The sequence below is a fragment of the Cherax quadricarinatus genome, chromosome 31 (assembly GCF_038502225.1).
Source record: "Cherax quadricarinatus isolate ZL_2023a chromosome 31, ASM3850222v1, whole genome shotgun sequence".
In the NCBI taxonomy this organism is placed as follows: Eukaryota; Metazoa; Arthropoda; class Malacostraca; order Decapoda; family Parastacidae; genus Cherax; species Cherax quadricarinatus.
This window is the reverse complement of record NC_091322.1, coordinates 20,393,812-20,420,619: the sequence shown is the minus strand read 5'-3', so window position 1 is coordinate 20,420,619 and position 26,808 is coordinate 20,393,812. Positions and strand designations below refer to the sequence as shown.

The following is a 26,808-nucleotide window of genomic DNA, read 5'->3' as shown; positions in this document are numbered from 1 at the left end:
TATGTTAGATTAGAGAAAATGTTATTCTTGCCGTCACTTGTACAAGTTATCTGGCTACGACATCTCATATTTATGTTTATTTATTCTATTGTGGGGTGTATTTATCATCTTTTTATGTCATGTATTGTGTTTATTATATAATTTTGAAAAAAATATCATGGATGGATTAATGAAAATGTGTGCATTACTGTAATATACGACATTTAATGAGACTCGGTGGTTATTATTATTATAATCATTTCTAATATGGCATCACTTCTGCAAGTTGTCTGGCTACCACATCTCATATTTGTTTATTTATTCTACTGTGGGGTGTATTTATCATCTTTATATGTTATGCATCGTGTTTATTATATAATTTTGAAAAAATATCATAGATGGATTAATGAAAATGTGTTTATTAACATAATATATGACATTTAAATGAGACTCGGTGATTATTATTATTATTATTATTAATATGATGTCTCGAAATATAAGACACTGATTTTAATGTGTACCTGCACGCCAGCACAGTTTATTTAGGTACAGGTACACATAAGTATAATTATCAGAGTATATATAAAATAGCTTTTAAGAACACTCGAAATTTTGGAGTTTCCGGACATAATGGAGAGAGTGCTTACGGATCTCACAGAGAATGTAAACAAACCAGGTGGGGCACGGTGACCTTGTTAGAAAGTCAGGTGAGGGGAGCTGTATAGCGAGTTTTGGTCAAAATTTGAAATGATCGTATTAGCGGAACGCAGTAAAGCGAAACGCCGTAAAGCGGGGCCCTATTGTATTTATAATAATTTTTCAGTTATTTGACGTATTGACAAATGAAAAATGACAGTGACGCAATCTTCCTAGCTTCTGTGCATGCAAGTTCAAGCTTCTATAAAATACGTATTCCAAACTAACTTATAGTCTGAGCCTCATGAGTGTCTTCTGGAGGTTGCACTTTAAAATTATTAACTACATATAATTTATTCAAATAGAAGTTTCATACACAAATAACCCGCACATAAAAGAGAGAAGCTTACGACGACGTTTCGGTCCGACTTGGACCATTGACAAAGTCACACTGACTGTGTGACTTTGTCAATGGTCCAAGTCGGACCGAAACGTCGTCGTAAGCTTCTCTCTTTTATGTGCGGGTTATTTGTGTATTGTTCCAGTCACGGTATTGTGCCTTTTTGTTATTTAGAAGTTTCATATTCAGAAAATGAAAGTTTGAGTGATAACATGTGATAGACAAGACTGTGTTAGGTCTGAGAGCTGGATCATGGGTTCTCTCTAGTGTGGCTATCAACCAGGAGAATATTATGTACAGCTGAAAGTAAACTTCAATTTGTCTGCCCCAGGAGCATTTTACTGCAAAATGTGTGATGAATTGAATCTCTAAATGTGGTCATGTACAAAAAGAAGTGGATGACCACAAGCATTAAGTGGATCACATCATGGGCTGCCTGTTAGATGATGATAACTAACATATGAGCATGAAAAGTCTGCTTAAGAGGGAGCACCCAAGACAGGAAGACAACATAACATACATTTACTAATAAATATAATTTTGAAGTCATTTTCCTTGTGTTAAATACATGTTAGATATTTATGGCACATTTGTGTCTGGTGAAGAGAGAAGTAACACATTTTGTGCATGTCAGGTTCTGTATGTTGGTGTGTGGGGCCATCTTTGTTTTAAACTGTTTGTAAAAACTGAAGAGTAGACGTGGAAGCAGAAACCTTCCAGCATTACTGCATTGGCTTGATATATTATTGATGTGAATTATTGTGTATATTTGTAATGTACTACTGAAACTCTCTTAGTTTAAGAGAGAGAATTTTCATAAAATATTTGTCTATGCATTTGTAAAGTACACTGATAACTGTGTGGTTTTACATTTTTTATAGTCAAATGACAAGCTTTCATTGTCTTGTACAGTGCATCTGTAGCTACTGAAGGAAGATGAACTCAGACTGTATTGTGTATTTTTTTATGATTTTGGTAAGTTTTTGCTTCTTTATGAGGCAAATAGATTGTGTTATTGCATTTAGACAAAGATGTGGAAGTATTATATTAAATAAGATTTTTAACACTAGCACTATTTATTTACACTCAACTTGTGTAATGTTATCAATATCATTCCTCTTATAATCTCAATATCTATAATATATTTAATTCATACATTATTTACATTGTCAGAAATGCCACAATAAAATTGTTAATGTTACAAATGACTTTCAAAGCAAACAAAAACATGTTATTATGTGACCTGGCTTAAGTGTTTAGTGTTGATGCCATGAAGATAAGAAACATGTCCAAGTTTAAACTTGTCCAAGTGTCAGGAACTGTCTTGCAAGAACTTTCTGTAAACCTTCATTATTCAAGCTTGTCTCAAAATCTCTACCAGACTTCACTTGACTAAGCTGCTTACATTTTAGAATTTCTGCATTTTCTCCTCTTCATGGGGGGTTCCTCAGTATGGTGAAGAGGCTTTTGGTCTGAGTAACTGCACCCTTCGGTCTTTCTTTGACAGAATCTGATTAAGCCCCCCAATCCCATCTTTCCTACCCCATCCCTCCCTTTTGATCCCTCCTCCTTTCCCCTCTCCTCCCTTTCCTACTTTTGGCCTTCAGGGTCTTTTCCTCAGGAATTCTAGCTCCTAGGTCTGGGGACAGGTATCATTGTCCATCACATTCTGTTGAGGTGGTGGTGTAGTTTGCCATGAAATCTGGATCATCAAAGGATGTCCCAGTCCCTCTCCAATCTTCTGAGGGGCAGCTTGTGATGTCTTTCGGGTGACAAGTGTATCTCTGAAGGCTGCCTGTCAGATTCTGGGAGGTGGTGACTGAAGGAGGTATGCCTTATGGTGAGTTTCTGACTGCCCTCTCTTTTGTCACCCGAGGTGGCTCAGTGGATGTGAGGTTACTATCCTGGATTGCCAGTTTTTAGCATGTCTTGCTTTTTTATATCTCCTTATTTCACAAAAACAAGAGACAGTGACCTAACCATGAAGTCCTAAATCCATGATACTTCTCCTCCCTGACCCCTTTCTGCTGGGGCGCCCTCTTCTGACCCTGCCTCACAATCGGACCATTCTTCGGACCTTTCTAACACCTTGGTATTTTCTGCAGGTAACACTTCATTGCCTACCTCTGGTACTGGGGTTACACCTAACTCCTTTGATACATTCTACCTTCCCACATCCTTGATAATGCTTCCAGTTTCTCCCTCTACTGTGCAACGATTTTCAGATTACCCGCACAACCCTGGTTGGACCACCTCCGGTTTCAAGCCTAAATGAGCACAGCCTTTAACAGATGACATTGCTTCGACTACCTCTCGCTCTTCCCAGAAAATATTAGCACAACACTCACTCCCCTCACTCAATGGACTGAGTTTTTCACTCTGCAGCCGACATCTCCCACTAACTATCTGATCAAAGCATCAGCAAAATGCTCCTGTGCCATGTTAGTCAAAATATTTAATTTCACACTCTTAAGAGTGGAGCACACATCATCACAGTGCAAAATGCTGGCCAGGCTCACAATCTTTTCTTTCTTACCTCCATAGACGATATTCCTGTCATGATTCAAAAACACACTTCTCTCAATTCTTGCAGTGGTATCATAGTTCTGCCTCATACCATTGGACATGTGATACTGACATACTGGAGCAACATGAGCCCCAAGACCTCCCAATTCTCAAAATGGACACTTGTGTACTACCTGCCCACGGGCGGAGACACTTCCCCTGCAATGTGGCTCGCTTAACTTTTGACTGCTGAGAACTTCCATCCTCAGTTTATATTGCAGGATTCCATTTACAAGTCCAAGAGTTGATCCCTACACCACAACAATGTAGAAATTGCTAGTGCTTTGGCCACCCAGCAAAATATTTCAGGTCCATGGCAGAATGCCCAGTCAATGGTGCTGCCAACCATACCAATGCATCCTGCAGACTACCTCCCTTCTGCCTTAATTGTATTGAAGTTCACCAGGCTTATTCATGCTGTTGCCATGTTTACTTAAAAGAACGAGAGAAAGTGAGTTTCACTTATGCCATGGCAGTCTCTCATCTATGCCTCCAAGGGAGACTTCCATGACTCTTATTTGAGAGTACTAAGAGGTCTTTGATGAATGGTTTAAAAACCGACAAGTTGAAGATTGAGACACTTGTGCAACATATGGAAATCTTTATTCAGGAAACGTTTTAATACACAGTGGCTTCATCAGTCCAATACAAAGCAGAAAGGTGAAAGGAAAGGAGGAGGCTGAGGGAATGATTACCTCAAACTCCTCCTCTTCTTACACCTTTCTGCTTTGTATTGGACTGATGAAGCCACTGTGTGGCAAAACATTTCTCGAATAAAGATTCCCATATGTTGCACTAGTATCTCAATCTTCAACTAAGAGGTCTCCATCCTCTTTGGTACCTAGTTCCACAAGCTCTTCTGTGGTCACAACTTCCACAATCTCCTCTGTGGTCACAACTTCCACAGTCGCCTCGGTGTCCAACTCTTCTGCAGCCCCAGCCTCCAAGGTAACTACCTCATTGCCTCAGACTGTACTTGGGTCTTATCTTCTCGCTCGCTTGTATGTGTGTCTGCAAGACCTTCCACAACTACACCTCTTCACTTCTCTACTTCTGCAAGGTCTAAAACATCCTCAAAATTCAAATCTCCTTTAACCCTTCCTTCACTTATCCTTCCCAAATATTCCTTTCCAGTTTCAGTGGCTAGTACTTTACCTTTTACTGTCTCTGTTATGAGTGTGGAGGTTCATCCTCTCCCTCATATAGTTCCCTCCTTTCTTCTCCCCTCCCAAGTTTCTTCCTCTCTTGTCCCCTCCCAAGTTTCTTCCTCTCCTCTCCCTTCCCAAGTGTCTTCCTCTCCTGTCCCCTCCCAAGTTTCTTCCTCTCCTGTCCCCTCCCAAGTTTCTTCCTCTCCTGTCTCCTCCCAAGTTTCTTCCTTTCCTCTCCCCTCCCAAGTTTCTTCCTATCCTCTCCCCTCCCAAGTTTCTTCCTCTCCCTTCCTAAGTTTCTTCCCAAGATAACTCCAGCCTCTCATTATTCCCCTCCTCTTCAAGGAGGGGGGGCTTCATGACATGGTGAAGAGGCTTTTCATCTGAGGAATTGGACCATTCGGTCTTCTTCCTGAGATTGAACTTAATTACCTCCCAATTCCCCCTACCCTTTCTCATCCTTCCTATCCCTCCCTTCCCATTCCAGCTCTTCCCATCCCTTCCCTCTTCCTTTCCTGTTTTCAGTCTTTGGGGTCATCCCTTCAGGCATTCTAATTCCTAGGTAGGGGATAGGGTACCATGATCCATTCCATTCTGTTGAGACCCTTGGTGGTGGTGTAGTTTGCCGTGGAATCTGGATCATATGGGGATGTCCCGATCCCTCTGCAGTCTCCCGGGGAAAGGCCTCAGGTGTCTTTCGGGTGACGGGCGTATCTCTGGAGGCTGCCTGTTGAATTCCAAGAGGTGGCAGCTGAAAGAGGTATTCCTTGTGGTGGATATCCAACTGCCCTCTCTCTTGTCCACTAGGGTGGCTCAGTGGAGTCTACCTGGAAGGTATTCTGGGATCAACGCCCCCACGGCTCAGTCCACGACCAGGCCTCCCAACTCACAGGGTGAGTCACAGATTGTTGAGCTAGCTCAACTCACAGGGTGAGCAGAAACAAGATTATTATATACATAGGAAAGCTCTAATCTCATAGGAGTCACAAAACCTGGGAGATGAGAGGTAATCAGACTTGATCTAAGGAACAGGATGGTACCTGTGATTTCTTGGATCAAGACATGTTATTTTAGGGCAGAAATATGGAGTGTATCCATGCAAGGCAAATGCACAGAGAGGCAAGCATTTAACTACAAACTGTGGCCACCCTGGTAAGGAAAATCCTCACTAGTACAAACCAAGGCACAATGACCATAATCCTTTCACTGTGAAAAGGAAAATACCATCAGCTGGACCCAAAACCATTAGCAAATATACATTGTGTTTTATGCCCTGTTCATCTGTGTAACAAACAGAAATCCCAGTGGTTGGGAATTTGTAGATTAGCAACACATCACATGACAGCAATTTATATATGACAGGTCTAGTGCCCATAAAGAGCACAGAATTCTAGGACGCAATAATAATAATGAAAAAAAGTTTTGAGACAATGTTGACAGTGGTTAATAAAAAATTTCTATAGGTAGTGTTTTTTTATTAACGAGTTTTACCTTGAGTACAGTAGATGTTTTACCTTCTCCATCTGAAATGTGATAAATGTAGAAAATAGTCATTAACTGGCTTCTACTTAAATTTATACAGAGAAATGTTAAAAAATAGTTTCTGTTCAAACAAAAATATACATATTTCTTAAGCAATATTTTCAAGCAGAGATAAGTGTTCATAAAAAAAGAAGCACGGAAAACAATTCTTCTTTCAACAAACTAGCCGTATCCCACCAAGAAGATAAGCAATCATTACCTTACAAAAACTCTTCCTTTCAAAACTAAAAAATATCTTTTTAGTTAACATATTTTTTATTACATATAGCATTCCACATTTTTTATTTATAACTCTATGAAGTTAAACCTGGTTTAATAAAATCCAAAATTTTAAACTTAAATGGGAGCACTTGCAACCTGAAAATCTGTCTGTGAAACATACATCATTCGAGTTGTAGTATCATCAACTGCTCTCTTGCAGAGTAAAATATAACACAAAGTGAAAACTATTAATTTAAATTAGATTAACCCAACATTTCAAAAGTCCATGTACATAAGACCTGTATCATTCTAATATACTGTAAAAAGCATCCTGATCTTGGAATTTATCCACGATAATAACTGTTCTCATCACTGAAAGGAATTCCTCTTGCTAGAGATCTGGGCCTAGAAAACAGTCCCTCACCTATTATAACCCTCTATAGCTCACTGTTAGTAGTGCCACAAAAATATATGATATACAGCCTCTCCTCACTTAGCAACATACTCGTTTACCAATGACCCGGTCTTACAACAGGCTCTCTGACAAGCATGCATACCTAAATACTGTATATTAGAGCTGATTTACTCAATTCTGTTTATTACAATATACATTACACTGCATATATGTGAACAGTATTTTAGATAAAGGTAGGGAAGTTTTTATTGCATTTATGGATTTAGAAAAGGCATATGATAGAGTGGATAGAGGAGCAATGTGGCAGATGTTGCAAGTATATGGAATAGGTGGTAAGTTACTAAATGCTGTAAAGAGTTTTTATGAGGATAGTGAGGCTCAGGTTAGGATGTGTAGAAGAGAGGGAGACTACTTCCCGGTAAAAGTAGGTCTTAGACAGGGATGTGTAATGTCACCATGGTTGTTTAATATATTTATAGATGGAGTTGTAAAAGAAGTAAATGCTAGGGTGTTCGGGAGAGGGGTGGGATTAAATTATGGGGAATCGAATACAAAATGGTAATTGACACAGTTGCTTTTTGCTGATGATACTGTGCTTATGGGAGATTCTAAAGAAAAATTGCAAAGGTTAATGGATGAGTTTGGGAATGTGTGTAAAGGTAGGAAGTTGAAAGTGAACACAGACAAGAGTAAGGTGATGAGGGTATCAAATGATTTAGATAAAGAAAAACTGGATATCAAATTGGGGAGGAGGAGTATGGAAGAAGTGAATCTTTTCAGATACTTGGGAACTGATGTGTCGGCAGATGGATTTATGAAGGATGAGGTTAATCCTAGAATTGATGAGGGATAAAAGGTGAGTGGTGCGTTGAGGTATATGTGGAGACAAAGAAGGGAATGTATGAAAGTATAGTAATACCAACACTCTTATATGGGTGTGAAGCTTGGGTTGTGAGTGCAGCAACAAGGAGGTGGTTGGAGGCAGAGGAGATGTTCTGTTTAAGGGCAATGTGTGGTGTAAATATTATGCAGAAAACTCGGAGTGTGGAAATTAGGAAAAGGTGTGGAGTTAATAAAAGTATTAGTCAGAGGGCTGAAGAGGGGTTGTTGAGGTGGTTTGGTCATTTAGACAGAATGGATCAAAGTAGAATGACATGGAGGGCATTTAAATCTGTAGGAGAAGGAAGGCGGGGTAGGGGTCGTCCTCGAAAAGGTTGGAAGGAAGGGGTAAGGGAGGTCTTGTGGGCGAGGGGCTTGGACTTCCAGCAGGTGTGCATGAGCGTGTTTGATAGGAGTGAATGGAGACGAATGGTATTTGGGACCTGACGATCTGTTGGAGTGTAAGCAGGGTAATATTTAGTGAAGGGATTCAGGGAAACTGGTTATTTTATATAACCGGACTTGAGTCCGGGAAATGGGAAGTACAATGCCTGCACTCTACAGGAGAGGTTTGGGATATTGGCAGTTTGGAGGGACATTTTGTGTATTTTTATAGGTATATATTTCTAAACTAGGCACCTCTGCAAAAACAGTAATTATGTGTGAGTGAGGTGAAAGTGTTGAATGATGATGAAAGTATTTTCTTTTTGGGGATTTTCTTTCTTTTTGGGTCACCCTGCCTCGGTGGGAGATGGCCGACTTGTTGAAAAAAAAAAATTACACTGCTGTATAAATATTTAAAAATATGCCAGAAATGTTATAAATGGTACACAGGTGACAATAAAACAATATCAAAGATGGCTGACACAACCCACTACCATGATAGTATGCTCATCACTTAGTGATGAATTCATTTACCAACGTGGTCCTAGGAATGGTACTCCATCGTTAAATGAGGAGATGTACTATAACAGATTAATAACATACTCACAAATTTTAATTCATTAATATTATAACAGCATTCACAATATCACTAAGAGGGATTAGAAAAGAATTTCTAGAACTTGCTTCTCAGTTACTGAAATTTAACTTAAAAATAAAAAACTGTCACCAAAAGTACAACTTAAGAGTACTTGTCAGAAGAATTCCAAGAAAAAATCATAATAGAATTTTAGAGTTTTGTAAATCTGTCTGACTTGGAAAAGACCATTAATAGTAATGGTTTCAACAGTGACTGCATCTGCAGAGTGTAGTTTCTATAGTTTGAAACACATTAAAACTTATTCCAGAACTTCTCAAGGTTAAGAAAGATTGCAAAGTTTTGCCATTCAGTCGACTGAAAAATAAATTAATGGAAAATATTCAATCAAGCCAAAGTTTTACAGTTAAATAAATGAACATTTTGATCAAGCATGAAAAATAATTATTAACCCTTTTGGGGTCGGTCCTGTAATATTACAGCTTTGAAGTCAGGGTCAGTCCCGTAATACTACACCAAAATTCTATCAGTTTCCAATCTTGCAGGAGAAAGCTGACAGACCTACATATGAGAGAATGGGTCTGCATGGTCAGTGTGCACAGTATAAAAAAATCCTGCAGCATGCAGTACATGAGATGGTGTTTTTGGTGTAAAACAGCAATTTTGTGGTGTATTTTCATATGGTTTTTATGGTTGTATTCTCAGTTCCTGGTATCATTTGAAAAAATGGAAGATATAATACAGAAATAAAGATGATTTTGATTGGTTTACAGACTAAAAGTAGCTTGAAATTGGGCTCAAAGTAGCAGAGATGTTCGATTTTTGTAGATGTTCACAAGTAAATAAATCACGTCACACGTCTAATACATGTCAACTGGCCAGTCTAATATGCACTCATAAATGCACTAACATTATTTATACAATTATTACCAGTAGTCTGAATAACAGTAAATCTTCTATTTTTTGTGTGAATAAAAATTCAAAATGAAAAGCAAGTGTAATATAAGAGGGGCCCAGAGACATGACTAATGAACAGAGAAAATGCTATTTTAGTACCAGGGATATCAACATTATTTATTTTGGACCCTATTTGGAAATTAGCCTTTCTTGAATTTTGTGTGAAATTGGCCAAATTAGTAATTTCTGATCACTTTATTGGGTAGTTAAAATAGGCAAATGGGCAGTTTCTTGTACTCAATTTATAGAATAAAAGGAGTTCTAGCTAAACAGCTATGAGTTTGGTCAACTGGAACAATTGAATTAGCCCAAAATAGGGCTCAAAGTGGGCAAAATCGCCTATTCATAAATATCACGGAGACTCCTAACTTCATGAGAGTAATTCTGTAAGTTTTCATCAAATTTTGTGCTTTTAGTTTCATTACCTTTAGAAAAAGATTTTCTGTCATTTCACAAGAAAAAATTATTTTTTTTAAATTCATCAAACCTGGGAGCAAGTTTGCGAGTAGGGGTCTCGACCCTCAAAGGGTTAAATACATAAAAGGAAAAAATTAGTATGCATACTTCAGCATTGTCAAAAAGCTTAAGAGTGTCATTTGCTGAGCCTAGCAATGTTTTGAAGACACACCATCACTGTTTTAAACTATAGTATTATACATAGTCTCTCCTCACTTAACGGCATACTCGTTTAACGACCGCTCAGACATACGAGAGGCTCAGTATGCATACCTGTGTAATGTATATTAGACTTGATTTCCTCTATTCTGTTTTATTACAATATACAGTACACTGCTGTACAAACATTTAAAAATACACTAAAAATGCTACAAATGGTGCAAAGGTGATATTAAAACAACATCTAAAGACGGTTGACACAAACTCACTACCACTATAGTATGATCCTTGTTTAACAATCCATTCGTTTACCGACCTACTCTTAGGAACAGAACTTCGTCGTTAAGTGAGGAGAGACTGTATTTATTACTCACATCTTGAGGATTTTATCCTTGCCACCGCTAACAACTCTCTGGCCATCAGGGGACCAGTCAACTGTGAAAACTTCATCTGCATGTCCTGGAAGATCTATTTCAATTTTCTTTGTTGACATGTTCCAAACTGAAAGTGATTGATAATGTATATATTAGATCCAGGGATGGCGGAGGAAGCAGAGGTAGTGATGGGTGGAGAGGGTGGGTGGGTGGGTGCATGGGTGGTAGAAGTGGGGGGTAGTGGTGGGGGCAGCAGTTGTGGGTGGTAGTTATAGGCAGTCATGGTGAGTGAGGGAGGGCGGTGATGGGTGGGATCGGCGGTGAAGGGTGGGTGGAGGCAGTGGTGGGTGGGAGCAGCAGTGGTGAATGGCGGGAGGTGGTGGGTCGGGGAGGCAGTGGTGGGTGGCAGTGGTGGTGGGTGGTGGCACCGGTGGTGGGTGGGGGGAATGGTGGATGGGGGTGGTGGTGGGAGGGTGGATGTGTTGGGAGGGGGGGAGGTGAAGGGTGGGGGAAGCCGCAGTGGGTGGAGGCGGCAGTGGTGGATGGGGACAGTCATGGTGGCTGGGGGCGGCAGTGGTGGATGGGGACAGTCATGGTGGTTGGGGGCGGCAGTAGTGGGTAGGGGGGGCTGTGGCAGGTGGGTAGGTGGTGGCGGTGGTGGGAGGGAGAGGCAGTGGTGGATGGGACAGTGGTAGTGGACAGTAGCAGTGGTGGGTGGGGGAGGCAGTAGTGGGTGGGGGAGGCAGTAGTGGGTGGGGGAGGCAGTGGGGGATGGGGGAGGCAAAGGGGGGTGGAGGGAGGCAGTGGGGGGTAGAGGGAGGCAATGGTGGGTGGGGGCGGAGGCAATGGTTGGTGGGGGCGGAGGCAGTGGGAGTGGGGGCGGAGGCAGTGGGAGTGGGGGCGAAGGCAGTGGGGGGTGGGGGCGGAGGCAGTGGGGGGTGGGGGCGGAGGCAGTGGGGGTGGGGGCAGAGGCAGTGGGGGGTGGGGGCGGAGGCAGTGGGGGTGGGGGCGGAGGCAGTGGGGGGTGGGGGCAGTGGCGGTGGGTGGTCGCAGAGGGGATAGATCTATTTCAAAGTTTTTTGTTGACATGTTCCAAGCTGAAAGTGATTGATAATGTACAGTGCTAGTCACGGCATTATGCCGGGTGAGCGCTCTGGCACAATGCCGTGACGAAAATCAAAGGCCTACCATACAGGGGATGGGGTCTTTCTTTGTCAGTGCATTATGCCAGGTAGCAACTGTCAGAATGACATCACAGCCTGCCACCACACTCCATAGTTACTCCTCAGTGTTCACATGACTGCCGTGGTGAGAGGAAGTGTTGCACTTTTGTCTCTCATCCGCCCCATCTTTTGTCTGGTGTTCCTTTTCATTTTGGAGCTATACATGTTTCATTATGCATAAAAGGAAGTCTTTAACATCTGAAACTATAACTCAAATCATAGGGCTTCACAAAGCCGGGCACCAGACGAAAGAAATACTGGAGAATGCTGGTGTGTGTGAGTGTTCAGTGAGGAACTAGGTGCAGCATTTCAAGGCTGGTGGTGGTATCGAGTTACCATCTGCCAAACCTCGGCCTGGCCCCTTGAAGAAGACATGTGTTCGTACCTTAACTGTGTTAAAGAAGCAGTTAGAGAGTACACCTAAGAAAACTTCTAGAGAATTAAAAGAAAAGAACCTACATCTTCTCTCAGAGGTGTCTATAAGAACTGTTAACAGACGTGTATCAGAACTGAGCTACAGTAGTCACCGCCAGGCTAAGAAACCAATCCTCTCCAAGCCACAGAAGAAACATAGGCAAAGAAATATCTTCACTGGAATCATCAACAGTGGTCTGAAGTACTTTGGAGTGATGAAGCAACCTTCACCATCACCTGTAACCGTGGGGGACGTGTGTACTGGCCCAGAGGTAGTGACCCGCTAGACCCACGCTACACCTGTGGTACCACCAAACACCCAGACTCAATCAAGATTCAGGGGTGTTTCTGTGCTCAGTGTTGGTGAACTCACTGTGCTTCCCAAAAACCATTATATGAACCAGTATAATTACCTGGAGTTATTGTGTGACAATTTACCTGAGGCGTTTGACAAGTGTGGGGCTACGGTTTTTATGCAGGATGGTGCACCATGTCATACTGCCAAATCTGTAGTTCAGTGGCTTAAGGATTGCGAAGTGAGGTTCTTTAATGACTGGCCAGGCAATTCCCCAGACCTAAACCCTATTGAGAACCTCTGGTCAATAGTGAAACGAAGTTTACTGCACAAAGATATCAGTTCCATCCCATGGCTGGAAGCTGCTCTACATAAGGCATGGTATAATATACAGTGGTACCCTGAGTTTCGAACTTAATCTGTTCCAGGAGCTAGTTCTAAAGCCGAAACGTTTGGAACTCGAAGCAGTATTTCCTATAAGAAATAATGTAAATCCAATTAATTCGTTGCTGCTGTCAGGAGGCATGACAAAATAGTACTACTTCATTATGACACTATTATCAACTCTACGGCTCATTTATCTGTCAAAATTCATCTAATATGACATAATAAACAATATAACATAAAAACCTGATATACGCTCTAGAATGAATAAAATATGTATGTCATTACGTATGTGGTGGCGGGGGAGGACGCAGTCGCGGGCATTCTTGCTCCAGTTATGAAAATGTCTTCCCATTCTTTCCTCCGTCAGACATGTTAATATAAGAGAAAACGGAGTTTGTAATGCTAACTGCATTAGATCACTTCTTTCATAAGAAAACCATAATGTAGAAATGAAATGGTGTACATACAGCATTTAAATACCTTGCAAAATATAGACTTTAAATTCCACGACTTGCACCTGTGCTGGCATGCAGGAACACAGTAAAATCATCAAGAGTATATCATTAGTCATGAAGTTGCCATATTAATAGTAATAATAATAATAATAATAATAATAATAATAATAATAATAATAATAATAATAATAATAATAATAATAATAATATTCACTCTGAGGCACATTAAATGTCGCATAAAAATGTTAATATGGACATTTTGCTTAATCCATCTATGATATTTTTCCAAAATTTTATAATAAACACGCTACGTAACATAAACACAGGCTGGTATCAACAACAACAACTGGTTTGTTTACAAAACTCGCAAACATGGGGGTTACATACCTACCATACTTTGATACCTACCTAAATTACTATTCACCTTGCACCCTATATTAAGACCATTAAGACTACAAATATTTTAAGGTAAATAATGAGTGTACTGTACAGTGGACCCTCGGGTAACAATTTTAATCCGTTCCAGAGAGCTTGTCCTTAACAGATTTTATCGTTAGCCGAATTAATTTTCCCCATAAGAAATAATGGAAATCCAATTAATCTGTTCCAGACAGCCAAAAGTATTAAAAAAATTTGTTTTTTTTTTACATAAAATAATCATTTCCCTACACAGAAAACAATGAGACATGCACAATAACTAAATAAACTTTTCTGTACTCGACTGTAGAAGCCTACTGTGTAGGCGAAACGTTTCAAAATAAAGATACCTAACTGTTGCATATGTGTCTTACCTAACAACCTGTCGGTATTTTATACCACTTTAATGTTCACTCTGTCGGACACTGCAACACAAGGGTATCTTGGTACAGACCTGAAATCAACTTTGTCAACTTCTACTAGTGAGAATGGCTGGATTTGAGAGGGACCTGACCTTCCAACAACAACATTCTTACCTCTACTAGTGGCCTACATCTCACCTCCTGGCGTTATATAAGGCTCCATCCTGTCACTTCAACTCCATATTGTTTCAGACTATGGAACAATACTCTTCTCCAGACTGAGGGACTGACCACCTCAAAACTTCAAGGGTGATGGACTGATTATATCGTCTTCAAGTATCTTCTGCTTCTATCAACTTTTCTGCACTCGACTGAAGAAGCCTACTATGTAGGCGAAACGTTTCAAAATAAAGATACCTAACTGTTGCATATGTCTCTTACCTAACTAACATAAATAAATAAATGTTAAAATGACACTTACCTTTATTGAAGAGTATTGATGAGTGATGAGACACTGTTTTTCTTGAACACTGGGATTTTCAGTGTGATACACCAGTAAAGACTTCACTTTGCAATCCCCACTAGCATTACAACAAAACATGAGAGTTAGCCTGTCTTTCATAGGCTTGTGTCCTGGGAGTGCCTTTTCCTCCTGAGTAATGTAGGTCCTGTTTGGCATTTTCTTCCAGAACAGGCCTGTTTTGTCACAATTGAACACTTGTTGGGGTTGGAATTTTTCAGCTTCACCATGCCTTATTGCACTGTGTATGCCACTACGATTCTTGAATCTCTCAAACCAACCTTTGCTGGCCTTAAATTCACCAATATGAGCACTAGTTCCAGGCATTTTTTCCTGTTCACCTGGGTGTTAGTCAACTGGTGTGGGTTGCATCCTGGGGGACAAGATTTAGGACCCGAATGGAAATAAGTTAGACAGTCCTTGATGACACACAGGTTTTCTTGGGTTATTCTGGGTGGATAACCCTCTGGGGTTAACTGTTTCTCGGTAATTGTTTCTCGTTAAGCCACACCAACAACAGTCTCTCCACATCTTCAAGTAGTACAGCTGACAGTGGTGCAGCAGCAGCTGATGGTGGTGCAGCAACAGCTGACGGTGGTACAGCAGCAGCTGATGGTGGTATGATAGTATTTCAATAGTATTTCTCACCCTTTTTACTACAGGGTTGGCACTAGAAGCTTTCTTTGGGCCCATGGCAGCTTATTTAGCAGTTACAAGCACTAAAAACAATGGAATAATACAAAATGTATCAAATGTATGCGTGGAACCATCTGCCCTGGCTTGTAAACAATGGCACACTAGGTGAAGGCAGGGCAGCTGAAGTGCTCAGGCCGGATGGACAGGCAGACGTGTTCGGGACGAATGTCCCTAACCAAGTTTTTCACCGTTGGCCGACCCAATATTTTTACGCAAAGACGCATCAATATCCAATTTTATTGCAAGCCGACGTCATCGTTACCCAAGGGTCCACTGTATATGCATTTTATCGCTCAAGGGCACTTTAAATGCCTAGTATATAATGTAATATTCACTCGAGAAATAAAGCCAGACTGACTCGTGACACCTTCGCAGGGAGGCGCACAGGCACAGGGCAGGCGGACAGGTCTGGTACACAGTCTGAAACACGGGGGCACATTCGATACTCCGTACAAAATTGGTGCAAAAAAAAAGTGGTCGAAACTCGAAGCGTTCGATAGTCGATGCGTTCAAAACTTGAGGTTCCACTGTACCTCCCCAAACCCTCAAGAATTTGTGTGAGAATCTTCCTACATGACTCAGGGATGTGATTAAGCATAAAGGGCTCAGCACGAAGAATTAAAACCTCGGTAAGTGTGCAAATATATATCCATATATAATATAATCTTTCATGATATATGTTTGTGTTTTGGTATGTGTGGGGGGGAAGGGTGGCATAATGCCATGACTAGCACTGTATATATTAGATCCAGGGATGGAGGAGGAAGTGGAGGTGGTGGTGGGTGGAGAGGGTGGGTGATGGTGTGGGTGGGTGTATGGGTGGTAGAGGTGGTGGTGGGGGCAGCGGTTGTGGTGGGCAGGGGAGGAGGTGATGGGTGGGATCAGCGATGGTGGGTGGGATCAGCGATGGTGGGTGGGTGGAGGCAGTGGTGGGTGGGGGCTGTGGTGGGTGGGGGTGGCTGTGGTGGGTGGGGAAGACGGTGGTGGATGGGGAAGGCGGTGATGGGTAGGGGCGGAGGCAGTGGGGGTGGCAGCGGTGGGTGGGGGCAGTGGCAGAGGGTGGGGGCAGAGGTGGTGGGTGGGGACAGCAGCAGTGGTGGGGCAGTGGTGGTGGGGGTGGCAGCAGTGGGTCTTGCAGGTGGTGGTGGGGGCGGTGGTGGGTGCAGCGGTGGTGGGTGGCAGTGGCGGTGGTGCCGGTAAACAGCAACCACCCAGAGAAGTGTACTACCGTCTTGCCAAGTGAGTGTGAAACAGAACTTGTAACACTTTAACACAATATCAGAATTTGCTAATGTTTTTCTTTCTGTCTTATAGACACACTAGATAAATTTCCTCATTATTAAATGTGAGTTCATCTGCATAGTTCACCAGTTTTTTCAGTGTAACATCAGTAAAAACCCAAAAAAGTTCCCTTTGCATTAGCCAATGCAAATATTGTGTACAATACACAGGAAAATGGAATATGAACAGACTCACAAAAAAAATATACTTGGCACTAGCTTATCACATGTTCATCTGTCTATATGTTATTATTGGTTCTTTTCTTTCCCAAACCTGCCATAGGGCATAATATAGTATAAAAGATTCTGAAATCAATGGCAAGGCACAGGTAAGACCAACATATCATGTGGGAGGAAATAGTAGAGGGCCTCCCACAATTTAACTACTGTGGCTATTACTCCATAAACTATGAAACAGTAACAATACAACACTTTAGGAGACAATGGTCTAACACAAAACTGAAACATCAAATATTAGATTTTGTAGCCATTTATCATTGGAATGTCAGTGCAGGATCTCAACATTTAAAACAATCCATAGGACAACCACTGGACAAACTGGACATATCCTCTAACTCTCTGGCCAGGCTTATGGTCTTGGAGTGAGGCTAGAACCAACCAAACTGCCTGTGTACCATATTCCCAAAAAGCTGAAAGCTCACCAAGCCAATTATTCTACCAATCACGCTATATACTACTCAGACCAACTAGAATGTATCACTAATACTTGCACAAGGGATGAACATGGGGAATATATAATAGCTAAATTCAAATCCAAATACCTACAAAAACCTCTCACAGTGATAAACATCTACAGAGTACCACAGTCAAACATTAGCTGTTTTAATGAAAACCTAGGAAGTATGATAACTGATGCACGCATGAACAAAAATCACTTACTACTCTCAGGTGACTTCAGTATAAATCTCCTACAAGACCAAGACCCACATGTTACTGAATTCACAAACACTATGAGTAACTGTATGTTGCTACCAACAGTAACAAAACCTACAAGAGTTACAGAGACTAGTGTTTCCCTACTAGACCACATCTGGACCAACACCATATCCCCCTTAAGATCAGGCATAATCACAGATAATACCACAGACCATTACCCTACCTTCCTCATAACAAACCTTGGCAAATTACCCCTAGACACTACTAAAGTCACTTTCAGACTTCACAATGAGGCAGCCATTAATAACTTCATACGAGCAGTGACAAACATTGACTGGCACACTGAGCTAGAAATCTATACAGATATTGACGAATGTATTAATAATTTTCTAAAAAAGACCCAATACCTCTATAAAAAGTACTGCCCTAAAAAACTAAACAGATGACTGCAAAGAGACTGAACAGTCCCTGGCTAACACCCAGTATACTCAAATCCATAAATACAAAGCACCTATACGAAAAACAGTACAGAATGGGCCACATAACCAGAGACCAAACAAAACGTTACTCGTCAATCCTAACCAGCCTAATAAGGGCTAAAAAATTGTATTATGAGAACAGATTATCCAACTTACGAAGTGATATAAAAAAGACCTGGAAAACCCTATCAGAAATACTAGGAACAAAAAAGATAACACGAAATAGCGAAATTGAATTAACAAAACCAGATGAACCCCAATTCCCACCTACTGAAACAGCAAACAGACTCAATGATTTCTTCTCCACTATAGGAAAAAACCTTGCCAATAAAATCCCAAGCTCAGATACCCCAGCCAATGACTACCTCACTGGCAACTACCTGAACAAACTGTTCCTAGCTCCGACTAACCCAACTGAAGTCTCCCTTATTATCAACAAACTAAAAAACAAGACAGGAGATTTAAATACCTTACCACCCATTATATACAAAAAAGTGTCACAGGTGCTATCACCAATCATTGCAACACTCTTTAACAAATCCATTGAATCCTCTACCTTTCCTACAGTTCTCAAAATAGCAAGGGTCACCCCGATCCATAAAGGAGGAGACCACACAGACTTTAATAACTATAGCCCAATATCCAACTTACACCCTCTCTCTAAGATCTTTGAAAAATTAATCCATAAGTGTATCTATTCCTACCTCATCTCCCACAACATACTCAACCCCTGTCAATTTGGGTTCAGGCCTAATAAAAATACTAATGATGCTATTATCCACATGCTAGAACATATTTATACAGCAATAGAGAAAAAAGAAGTCCCACTGGGGATCTTCATTGACTTATGTAAAGCTTTTGATACAGTTGATCATGACTTGCTCCACACAAAATTGTCGCACTATGGTATAAGAGGGCACTCCCTCAACTACCTCAAGTCATACCTCAGCAACAGAAGCCAATATGTGTACACAAATGGGGCAACCTCTTCCGCACAGCCAATTACAGTTGGTGTCCCACAGGGAAGTGTCCTAGGCCCTCTTCTCTTTCTCATATACATAAATGACCTACCAAATACATCGCAACTACTCAAACCCACACTATATACAGATGACACTACATACGTCTACTCTCACCCGAGCCCAGTCATGCTAGCCAATACTGTAAATGCCGAATTACAGAAAATATCAACCTGGATGAGGACCAACAAACTTACTCTAAACATTGACAAAACCTACTACATTCAGTTTGGTAACAGAGCTGCAGATGTGTCTCTTAACATAATGACAAATGGATCACCTATCACAAAACTCACAGAGGGAAAATTCCTAGGAATCCACCTTGATAATAGACTCAAATTTCAAACATATATACAACAAATTTCCAAGACCGTAGGCATACTATCGAAGATACGGTACTATGTTCCACAGTCAGCCCTCCTGGCCCTATATCACTCACTTATTTACCCCTATCTCACCTATGGAATTTGTGCATGGGGCTCAACAACAATAAACCATCTCAGACCATTAATTACCCAACAAAAGGCTGCAGTCAGAATGATAACAAATTCCCACTACAGACAGCACACTCCACCAATATTCAAAACTCTAAACCTACTCACAATACAAAACATCCATACTTATTACTGCACCTACTACATACATAGAACACTTAACTCTGACATAAACCCTCCCCTCAAACATCTCCTTACCAACCTCAAAAGAACACATGACCATAACACAAGGCACAGATCACTCTTTGATGTTCCTCGTGTCCATCGCACGCTATGCAAAAACTCAATGCACATAAAAGGCCCTAAAATCTGGAATTCATTACCTGTGAATATAAAAGAAGCACTCTGTTTATAAATTCAAGTCTCTTCTCAAAAATCGCTTACTCACCCACAACTAAATAAATACTGAATAATTGTATCTCATAAATTGTATCTCATATATGTATCTCATTATTGTATCTCATAAATGTCAACCTGTGACCCAATCAAACTTTGTTACTATTTAACTTCATTACCTAACAGAATACTCCATTCTACTGATTACACAGCAACACAGTAAATGACCATATGACCTGTCTTTGTAATACTCATTTGTACTAAATTGTTATCTGTTTTACAATAATTTTTGTACCACTGAATATATCATTGCTTAGTTAATCTTAAGTTAATTTTAAGCCTGCCCATAATGCTCTGCATACAAGGGGCTTTGGCATGCTGCACTTTAAAAATTGTATTCCTTGTACTTCTCTGTATCATGTTCAAATTAATAAATAAATAAATAAATAAATGAAAACCAAGTACCAATGATCCGAAACTTATGAATTACACTAGTAAAAGTAATAATCTGGACCTGCCCCCATTATAACACTATAAGGTAGCCCATATTCATATTGCATATTTGATGTTATACTTCATCTGACTATTTTCTAGAGGTAACTGTCAATTCTCTTAAGTAAATACAAGAGCATACAGTATATATCACTTCTCAGCACGCCTGCACAGGGTGTTCTGTTACATTGTGATCAGGATTTGGAGCTGTATTTAGTGCCATGCACTTATGTGCCAAGTGGATAAATATGGGTTGTTCAAAGATAAGCAGGGAGGAAAAAGCTCATATACTGGCTTGGAGAAAAGAAAAAATCACCATAAAAGAAATCTGCCACCATAATGGATAAGCAAAGTCCAGCATAATGGCTTTGCTTACTGCTGCCTGTGGCCTCCTTCCTGCCACTCATGGCCTCCCTCCAGATGTCATTCCCACTACAAAACCTCATACTGGATGGCCAAGGAGGACATCTAAACACAGATGATCTGGGAAATCCACATTTCAGCGCATTTAAGATCGTCAAAGCAGGGTGACGTGCTTCTCCTCCAACACGAGGTACAACCCTACATACACAGTGAGAACCACAAAGCACCCACAATCCAGCATGCTCTGGTGGTTGACTTGGTCATGGGGGTTCATACTTTCTTCCCCAAAACATTACAATGTCAACCACTACATTACCTTTCTCGAGGACCACCTGCGAAATATTTTCAAAATTCACATTTGAACCACCTTTATGCAAGAGTGTGCTCCCTGTCAGAAAGCCAAAAAGTAACCAAGTGGTTTGCAGCCAGGGAATAGTGCAGCCCACTATCCTACTGAGAATGCCTGGAATATGAAAAATAAAATGGAATCCTGCCACATTTCATTTATGTCGTGCCTGTAGCAGGAGATCAAAGACATTTGGGTCAGCTATAAATTGCTTATGTAAACTGAGTGCATTCCTAAATGGCTTCAAAGGGCATCAAGGTCAAGATGACAACAAAATACTAATGTAAATACCAAGTATTACAGTTTTTGTTCTTTACAGGAGGGCCCTGAGTGTACAGCATCCTCTTTTCAGTGTTCCACATTTTAATTGGTTTTCAACTGAGCCATTGTTCATCATGTTCAGTATTTTTATCACTTTTCTGCCATTTTGGACAAAACAGCTGCATAAGAGAAGGGCGACAGGCGCCATATTTCAAGATAAGTATTTACGTACTGTGTATTTATTTTCTTCTTATTCTTTTTAGTAATCTTTACAGGAAAAGGGGTTACTAGCCCATTGTTCCCGGCATTTTAGTTGACTTTTACAACACGCATGGCTTACGGAGGAAAGATTCTTATTCCACTTCCCCATGGATATAAAAGGAAAAGTAATAAGACCAAGAACTATTAAGATAAAATCAAAGAAAACTCAGATGAGTGAGTATGAATAAATGTGTACATGTATGTGTAGTGTGACCTAAGTGTAAGCAGAAGAATAAGAAGAAAAAAATTGTCAAAGTGGGAAGTCTGAATGTGCGTGGATGTTGTGCAGATGATAAGAAAGAGATGATTGTGGATGCTATGAATGAGAAGAAGCTGGATGTCCTGGCTTTAAGTGAAACAAAGCTGAAGGGGGTGGGAGAGTTTCAGTGGAGAGGAATAAATGGGATTAGGTCAGGGGTTTCAAATAGAGTTAGAGCTAAAGAAGGAGTAGCAATAATGTTGAAGGATAAGCTATGGCAGGAAAAGAGGGACTATAAATGTATTAATTCAAGGATTATGTGGAGTAAAATAAAGATTGGATGTGAAAAGTGAGTTATAATAAGCGTGTATGCACCTGGAGAAGAGAGAAGTGTAGAGGAGAGAGAGAGATTTTGGGAAATGTTGAGTGAATGCATGGGGAGTTTTGAATCAAGTGTGAGAGTACTTGTGGTTGGGGATTTCAATGCTAAAGTGGGTAAAAATGTTATGGAGGGAGTAGTAGGTAAATTTGGGGTGCCAGGGGTAAATGTAAATGGGGAGCCTTTAATTGAGCTATGTGTAGAAAGAGATTTGGTAATAAGTAATACATATTTTATGAAAAAGAGGATAAATAAATATACAAGGTATGATGTAGCACGTAATGAAAGTAGTTTATTAGATTATGTATTGGTGGATAAAAGGTTGATGGGTAGGCTCCAGGATGTACATGTTTATAGAGGGGCAACTGATATATCGGATCATTATTTAGTTGTAGCTACAGTTAGAGTAAGAGGTAGATGGGAAAAGAGGAAGGTGGCAACAACAAGTAAGAGGGAGGTGAAAGTGTATAAACTAAGGGAGGAGGAAGTTCGGGTGAGATATAAGCGACTATTGGCAGAAAGGTGGGCTAGTGCAAAGATGAGTAGTGGGGGGTTGAAGAGGGTTGGAATAGTTTTAAAAATGCAGTATTAGAATGTGGGGCAGAAGTTTGTGGTTATAGGAGGGTGGGGGCAGGAGGAAAGAGGAGTGATTGGTGGAATGATGAAGTAAAGGGTGTGATAAAAGAGAAAAAGTTAGCTTATGAGAGGTTTTTACAAAGCAGAAGTGTTATAAGAAGAGCAGAGTATATGGAGAGTAAAAGAAAGGTAAAGAGAGTGGTGAGAGAGTGCAAAAGGAGAGCAGATGATAGAGTGGGAGAGGCACTGTCAAGAAATTTTAATGAAAATAAGAAAAAGTTTTGGAGTGAGTTAAACAAGTTAAGAAAGCCTAGGGAAAGTATGGATTTGTCCGTTAAAAACAGAGTAGGGGAGTTAGTAGATGGGGAGATGGAGGTATTAGGTAGATGGCGAGAATATTTTGAGGAACTTTTAAATGTTAAGGAAGAAACAGAGGCAGTAATTTCATGCACTGGTCAGGGAGGTATACCATCTTTTAGGAGTGAAGAAGAGCAGAATGTAAGTGTGGGGGAGGTACGTGAGGCATTACATAAAATGAAAGGGGGTAAAGCAGCTGGAACTGATGGGATCATGACAGAAATGTTAAAAGCAGGGGGGATATAGTGTTGGAGTGGTTGGTACTTTTGTTTAATAAATGTATGAAAGAGGGGAAGGTACCTAGGGATTGGCGGAGAGCATGTATAGTCTATATAAAGGGAAAGGGGACAAAAGAGACTAAAAATTATAGAGGAATAAGCTTACTGAGTATACCAGGAAAAGTGTACGGTAGGGTTATAATTGAAAGAATTAGAGGTAAGACAGAATGTAGGATTGCGGATGAGCAAGGAGGTTTTAGAGTGGGTAGGGGATGTGTAGATCAGGTGTTTACATTGAAGCATATATGTGAACAGTATTTAGATAAAGATAGGGAAGTTTTTATTGCATTTATGGATTTAGAAAAGGCATATGATAGAGTGGACAGAGGAGCAATGTGGCAGATGTTGCAAGTATATGGAATAGGTGGTAAGTTACTAAATGCTGTAAAGAGTTTTTATGAGGATAGTGAGGCTCAGGTTAGGGTGTGTAGAAGAGAGGGAGACTACTTCCCGGTAAAAGTAGGTCTTAGACAGGGATGTGTAATGTCACCATGGTTGTTTAATATATTTATAGATGGGGTTGTAAAGGAAGTAAATGCTAGGGTGTTTGGGAGAGGGGTGGGATTAAATTATGGGGAATCAAATTCAAAATGGGAATTGACACAGTTACTTTTTGCTGATGATACTGTGCTTATGGGAGATTCTAAAGAAAAATTGCAAAGGTTAGTGGATGAGTTTGGGAATGTGTGTAAAGGTAGAAAGTTGAAAGTGAACATAGAAAAGAGTAAGGTGATGAGGGTGTCAAATGATTTAGATAAAGAAAAATTGGATATCAAATTGGGGAGGAGGAGTATGGAAGAAGTGAATGTTTTCAGATACTTGGGAGTTGACGTGTCGGCGGATGGATTTATGAAGGATGAGGTTAATCATAGAATTGATGAGGGAAAAAAGGTGAGTGGTGCGTTGAGGTATATGTGGAGTCAAAAAACGTTATCTATGGAGGCAAAGAAGGGAATGTATGAAAGTATAGTAGTACCAACACTCTTATATGGGTGTGAAGCTTGGGTGGTAAATGCAGCAGCGAGGAGACGGTTGGAGGCAGCGGAGATGTCCTGTTTAAGGGCAATGTGTGGTGTAAATATTATGCAGAAAATTGGGAGTGTGGAAATTAGGAGAAGGTGTGGAGTTAATAAAAGTATTAGTCAGAGGGCAGAAGAGGGGTTGTTGAGGTGGTTTGGTCATTTAGAGAGAATGGATCACAGTAGAATGACATGGAAAGCATATAAATCTATAGGGGAAGGAAGGCGGGGTAGGGGTCGTCCTCGAAAGGGTTGGAGAGAGGGGGTAAAGGAGGTTTTGTGGGTAAGGGGCTTGGACTTCCAGCAAGCGTGCGTGAGCGTGTTAGATAGGAGTGAATGGAGACGAATGGTACTTGGGACCTGACGATCTGTTGGAGTGTGAGCAGGGTAATATTTAGTGAAGGGATTCAGGGAAACCGGTTATTTTCATATAGTCGGACTTGAGTCTTGGAAATGGGAAGTACAATGCCTGCACTTTAAAGGAGGGGTTTGGGATATTGGCAGTTTGGAGGGATATGTTGTGTATCTTTATATGTTTATGCTTCTAGAATTCTGAGACCTCTGAAAAACAGTGTAAAGTGTGGTGAAAGTGTATGATGATGAAAGTATTTTCTTTTTGGGGATTTTCTTTCTTTTTTGGGTCAAGTTTACTGAGTATACCAGGAAAAGTGTACGGTAGGGTTATAATTGAAAGAATTAGAGGTAAAGGAGCAAGGGGCTAGTAACCCCTTCTCCTGCATAAATTACTAAATTTAAAAAGAAAAACTTTTGTTTTTCTTTTTGAGCCACCCTGCCTTGGTGGGATACGGCCGGTTTGTTAAAAAAAAAAAAAAAAAAAATATTAGAGGTAAGACAGAATGTAGGATTGTGGATGAGCAGGGAGGCTTCAGAGTGGGTAGGGGATGTGTAGATCAAGTGTTTACATTGAAGCATATATGTGAACAGTATTTAGATAAAGGTAGGGAAGTTTTTATTGCATTTATGGATTTAGAAAAGGCATATGATAGAGTGGATAGAGGAGCAATGTGGCAGATGTTGCAAGTATATGGAATAGGTGGTAAGTTATTAAATGCTGTAAAGAGTTTTTATGAGGATAGTGAGGCTCAGGTTAGGGTGTGTAGAAGAGAGGGAGACTACTTCCCGGTAAAAGTAGGTCTTAGACAGGGATGTGTAATGTCACCATGGTTGTTTAATATATTTATAGATGGGGTTGTAAAGGAAGTAAATGCTAGGGTGTTCGGGAGAGGGGTGGGATTAAATTTTGGGGAATCAAATTCAAAATGGGAATTGACACAGTTACTTTTTGCTGATGATACTGTGCTTATGGGAGATTCTAAAGAAAAATTGCAAAGGTTAGTGGATGAGTTTGGGAATGTGTGTAAAGGTAGAAAGTTGAAAGTGAACATAGAAAAGAGTAAGGTGATGAGGGTGTCAAATGATTTAGATAAAGAAAAATTGGATATCAAATTGGGGAGGAGGAGTATGGAAGAAGTGAATGTTTTCAGATACTTGGGAGTTGACGTGTCGGCGGATGGATTTATGAAGGATGAGGTTAATCATAGAATTGATGAAGGAAAAAAGGTGAGTGGTGCGTTGAGGTATATGTGGAGTCAAAAAACGTTATCTATGGAGGCAAAGAAGGGAATGTATGAAAGTATAGTAGTACCAACACTATTATATGGGTGTGAAGCTTGGGTGGTAAATGCAGCAGCGAGGAGACGGTTGGAGGCAGTGGAGATGTCCTGTTTAAGGGCAATGTGTGGTGTAAATATTATGCAGAAAATTCGGAGTGTGGAAATTAGGAAAAGGTGTGGAGTTAATAAAAGTATTAGTTAGAGGGCAGAAGAGGGGTTGTTGAGGTGGTTTGGTCATTTAGAGAGAATGGATTAAAGTAGAATGACATGGAAAGCATATAAATCTATAGGGGAAGGAAGGCGGGGTAGGGGTCGTCCTCGAAAGGGTTGGAGAGAGGGGGTAAAGGAGGTTTTGTGGGCAAGGGGCTTGGACTTCCAGCAAGCGTGCGTGAGCGTGTTAGATAGGAGTGAATGGAGACGAATGGTACTTGGGACCTGACGATCTGTTGGAGTGTGAGCAGGGTAATATTTAGTGAAGGGATTCAAGGAAACCGGTTATTTTCATATAGTCGGACTTGAGTCCTGGAAATGGGAAGTACAATGCCTGCACTTTAAATGAGGGATTTGGGATATTGGCAGTTTGGAGGGGTATGTTGTGTATCTTTATATGTGTATGCTTCTAAACTGTTGTATTTGAGCACCTCTGCAAAAACAGTGATAATGTGCGAGTGTGGTAAAA

General features: G+C 40.6%; 3 protein-coding genes across 20 annotated transcripts in view; 1 reads left to right on the top strand and 2 right to left on the bottom strand.

Moving 5' to 3' along the window:
• The window catches only part of Mgat1 (alpha-1,3-mannosyl-glycoprotein 2-beta-N-acetylglucosaminyltransferase), a gene marked incomplete at its 5' end in the record, with an annotated part of 68,978 nt that extends 66,849 nt beyond the window's left edge, over positions 1 to 2,129 (top strand). For all 15 annotated transcript variants that reach the window (XR_011392658.1, XR_011392657.1, XR_011392656.1 and 12 more), the window contains 1 exon segment: positions 1 to 2,129. This exon segment is cut by the window's left edge.
• Rab39 (RAS oncogene family member Rab39) overlaps positions 1 to 26,808 on the bottom strand; it is a 552,594-nt gene that overhangs the window by 363,102 nt on the left and 162,684 nt on the right. The gene's annotated exons all lie outside the window — the stretch shown is intronic.
• Positions 6,183 to 26,808, bottom strand: part of Nle (notchless protein homolog 1) — a 132,352-nt gene continuing 111,726 nt past the window's right edge. For both annotated transcript variants that reach the window (XM_070090236.1, XM_070090235.1), the window contains exons 13-14: positions 10,691 to 10,817; positions 6,183 to 6,251 (exon numbers count right to left, since the gene is read on the bottom strand). In XM_070090236.1, coding sequence (XP_069946337.1) covers positions 6,239 to 6,251; positions 10,691 to 10,817 — 140 coding nt within the window. In that variant the 3' untranslated portion in view covers positions 6,183 to 6,238. The remainder of the gene's footprint in view (positions 6,252 to 10,690; positions 10,818 to 26,808) is intronic.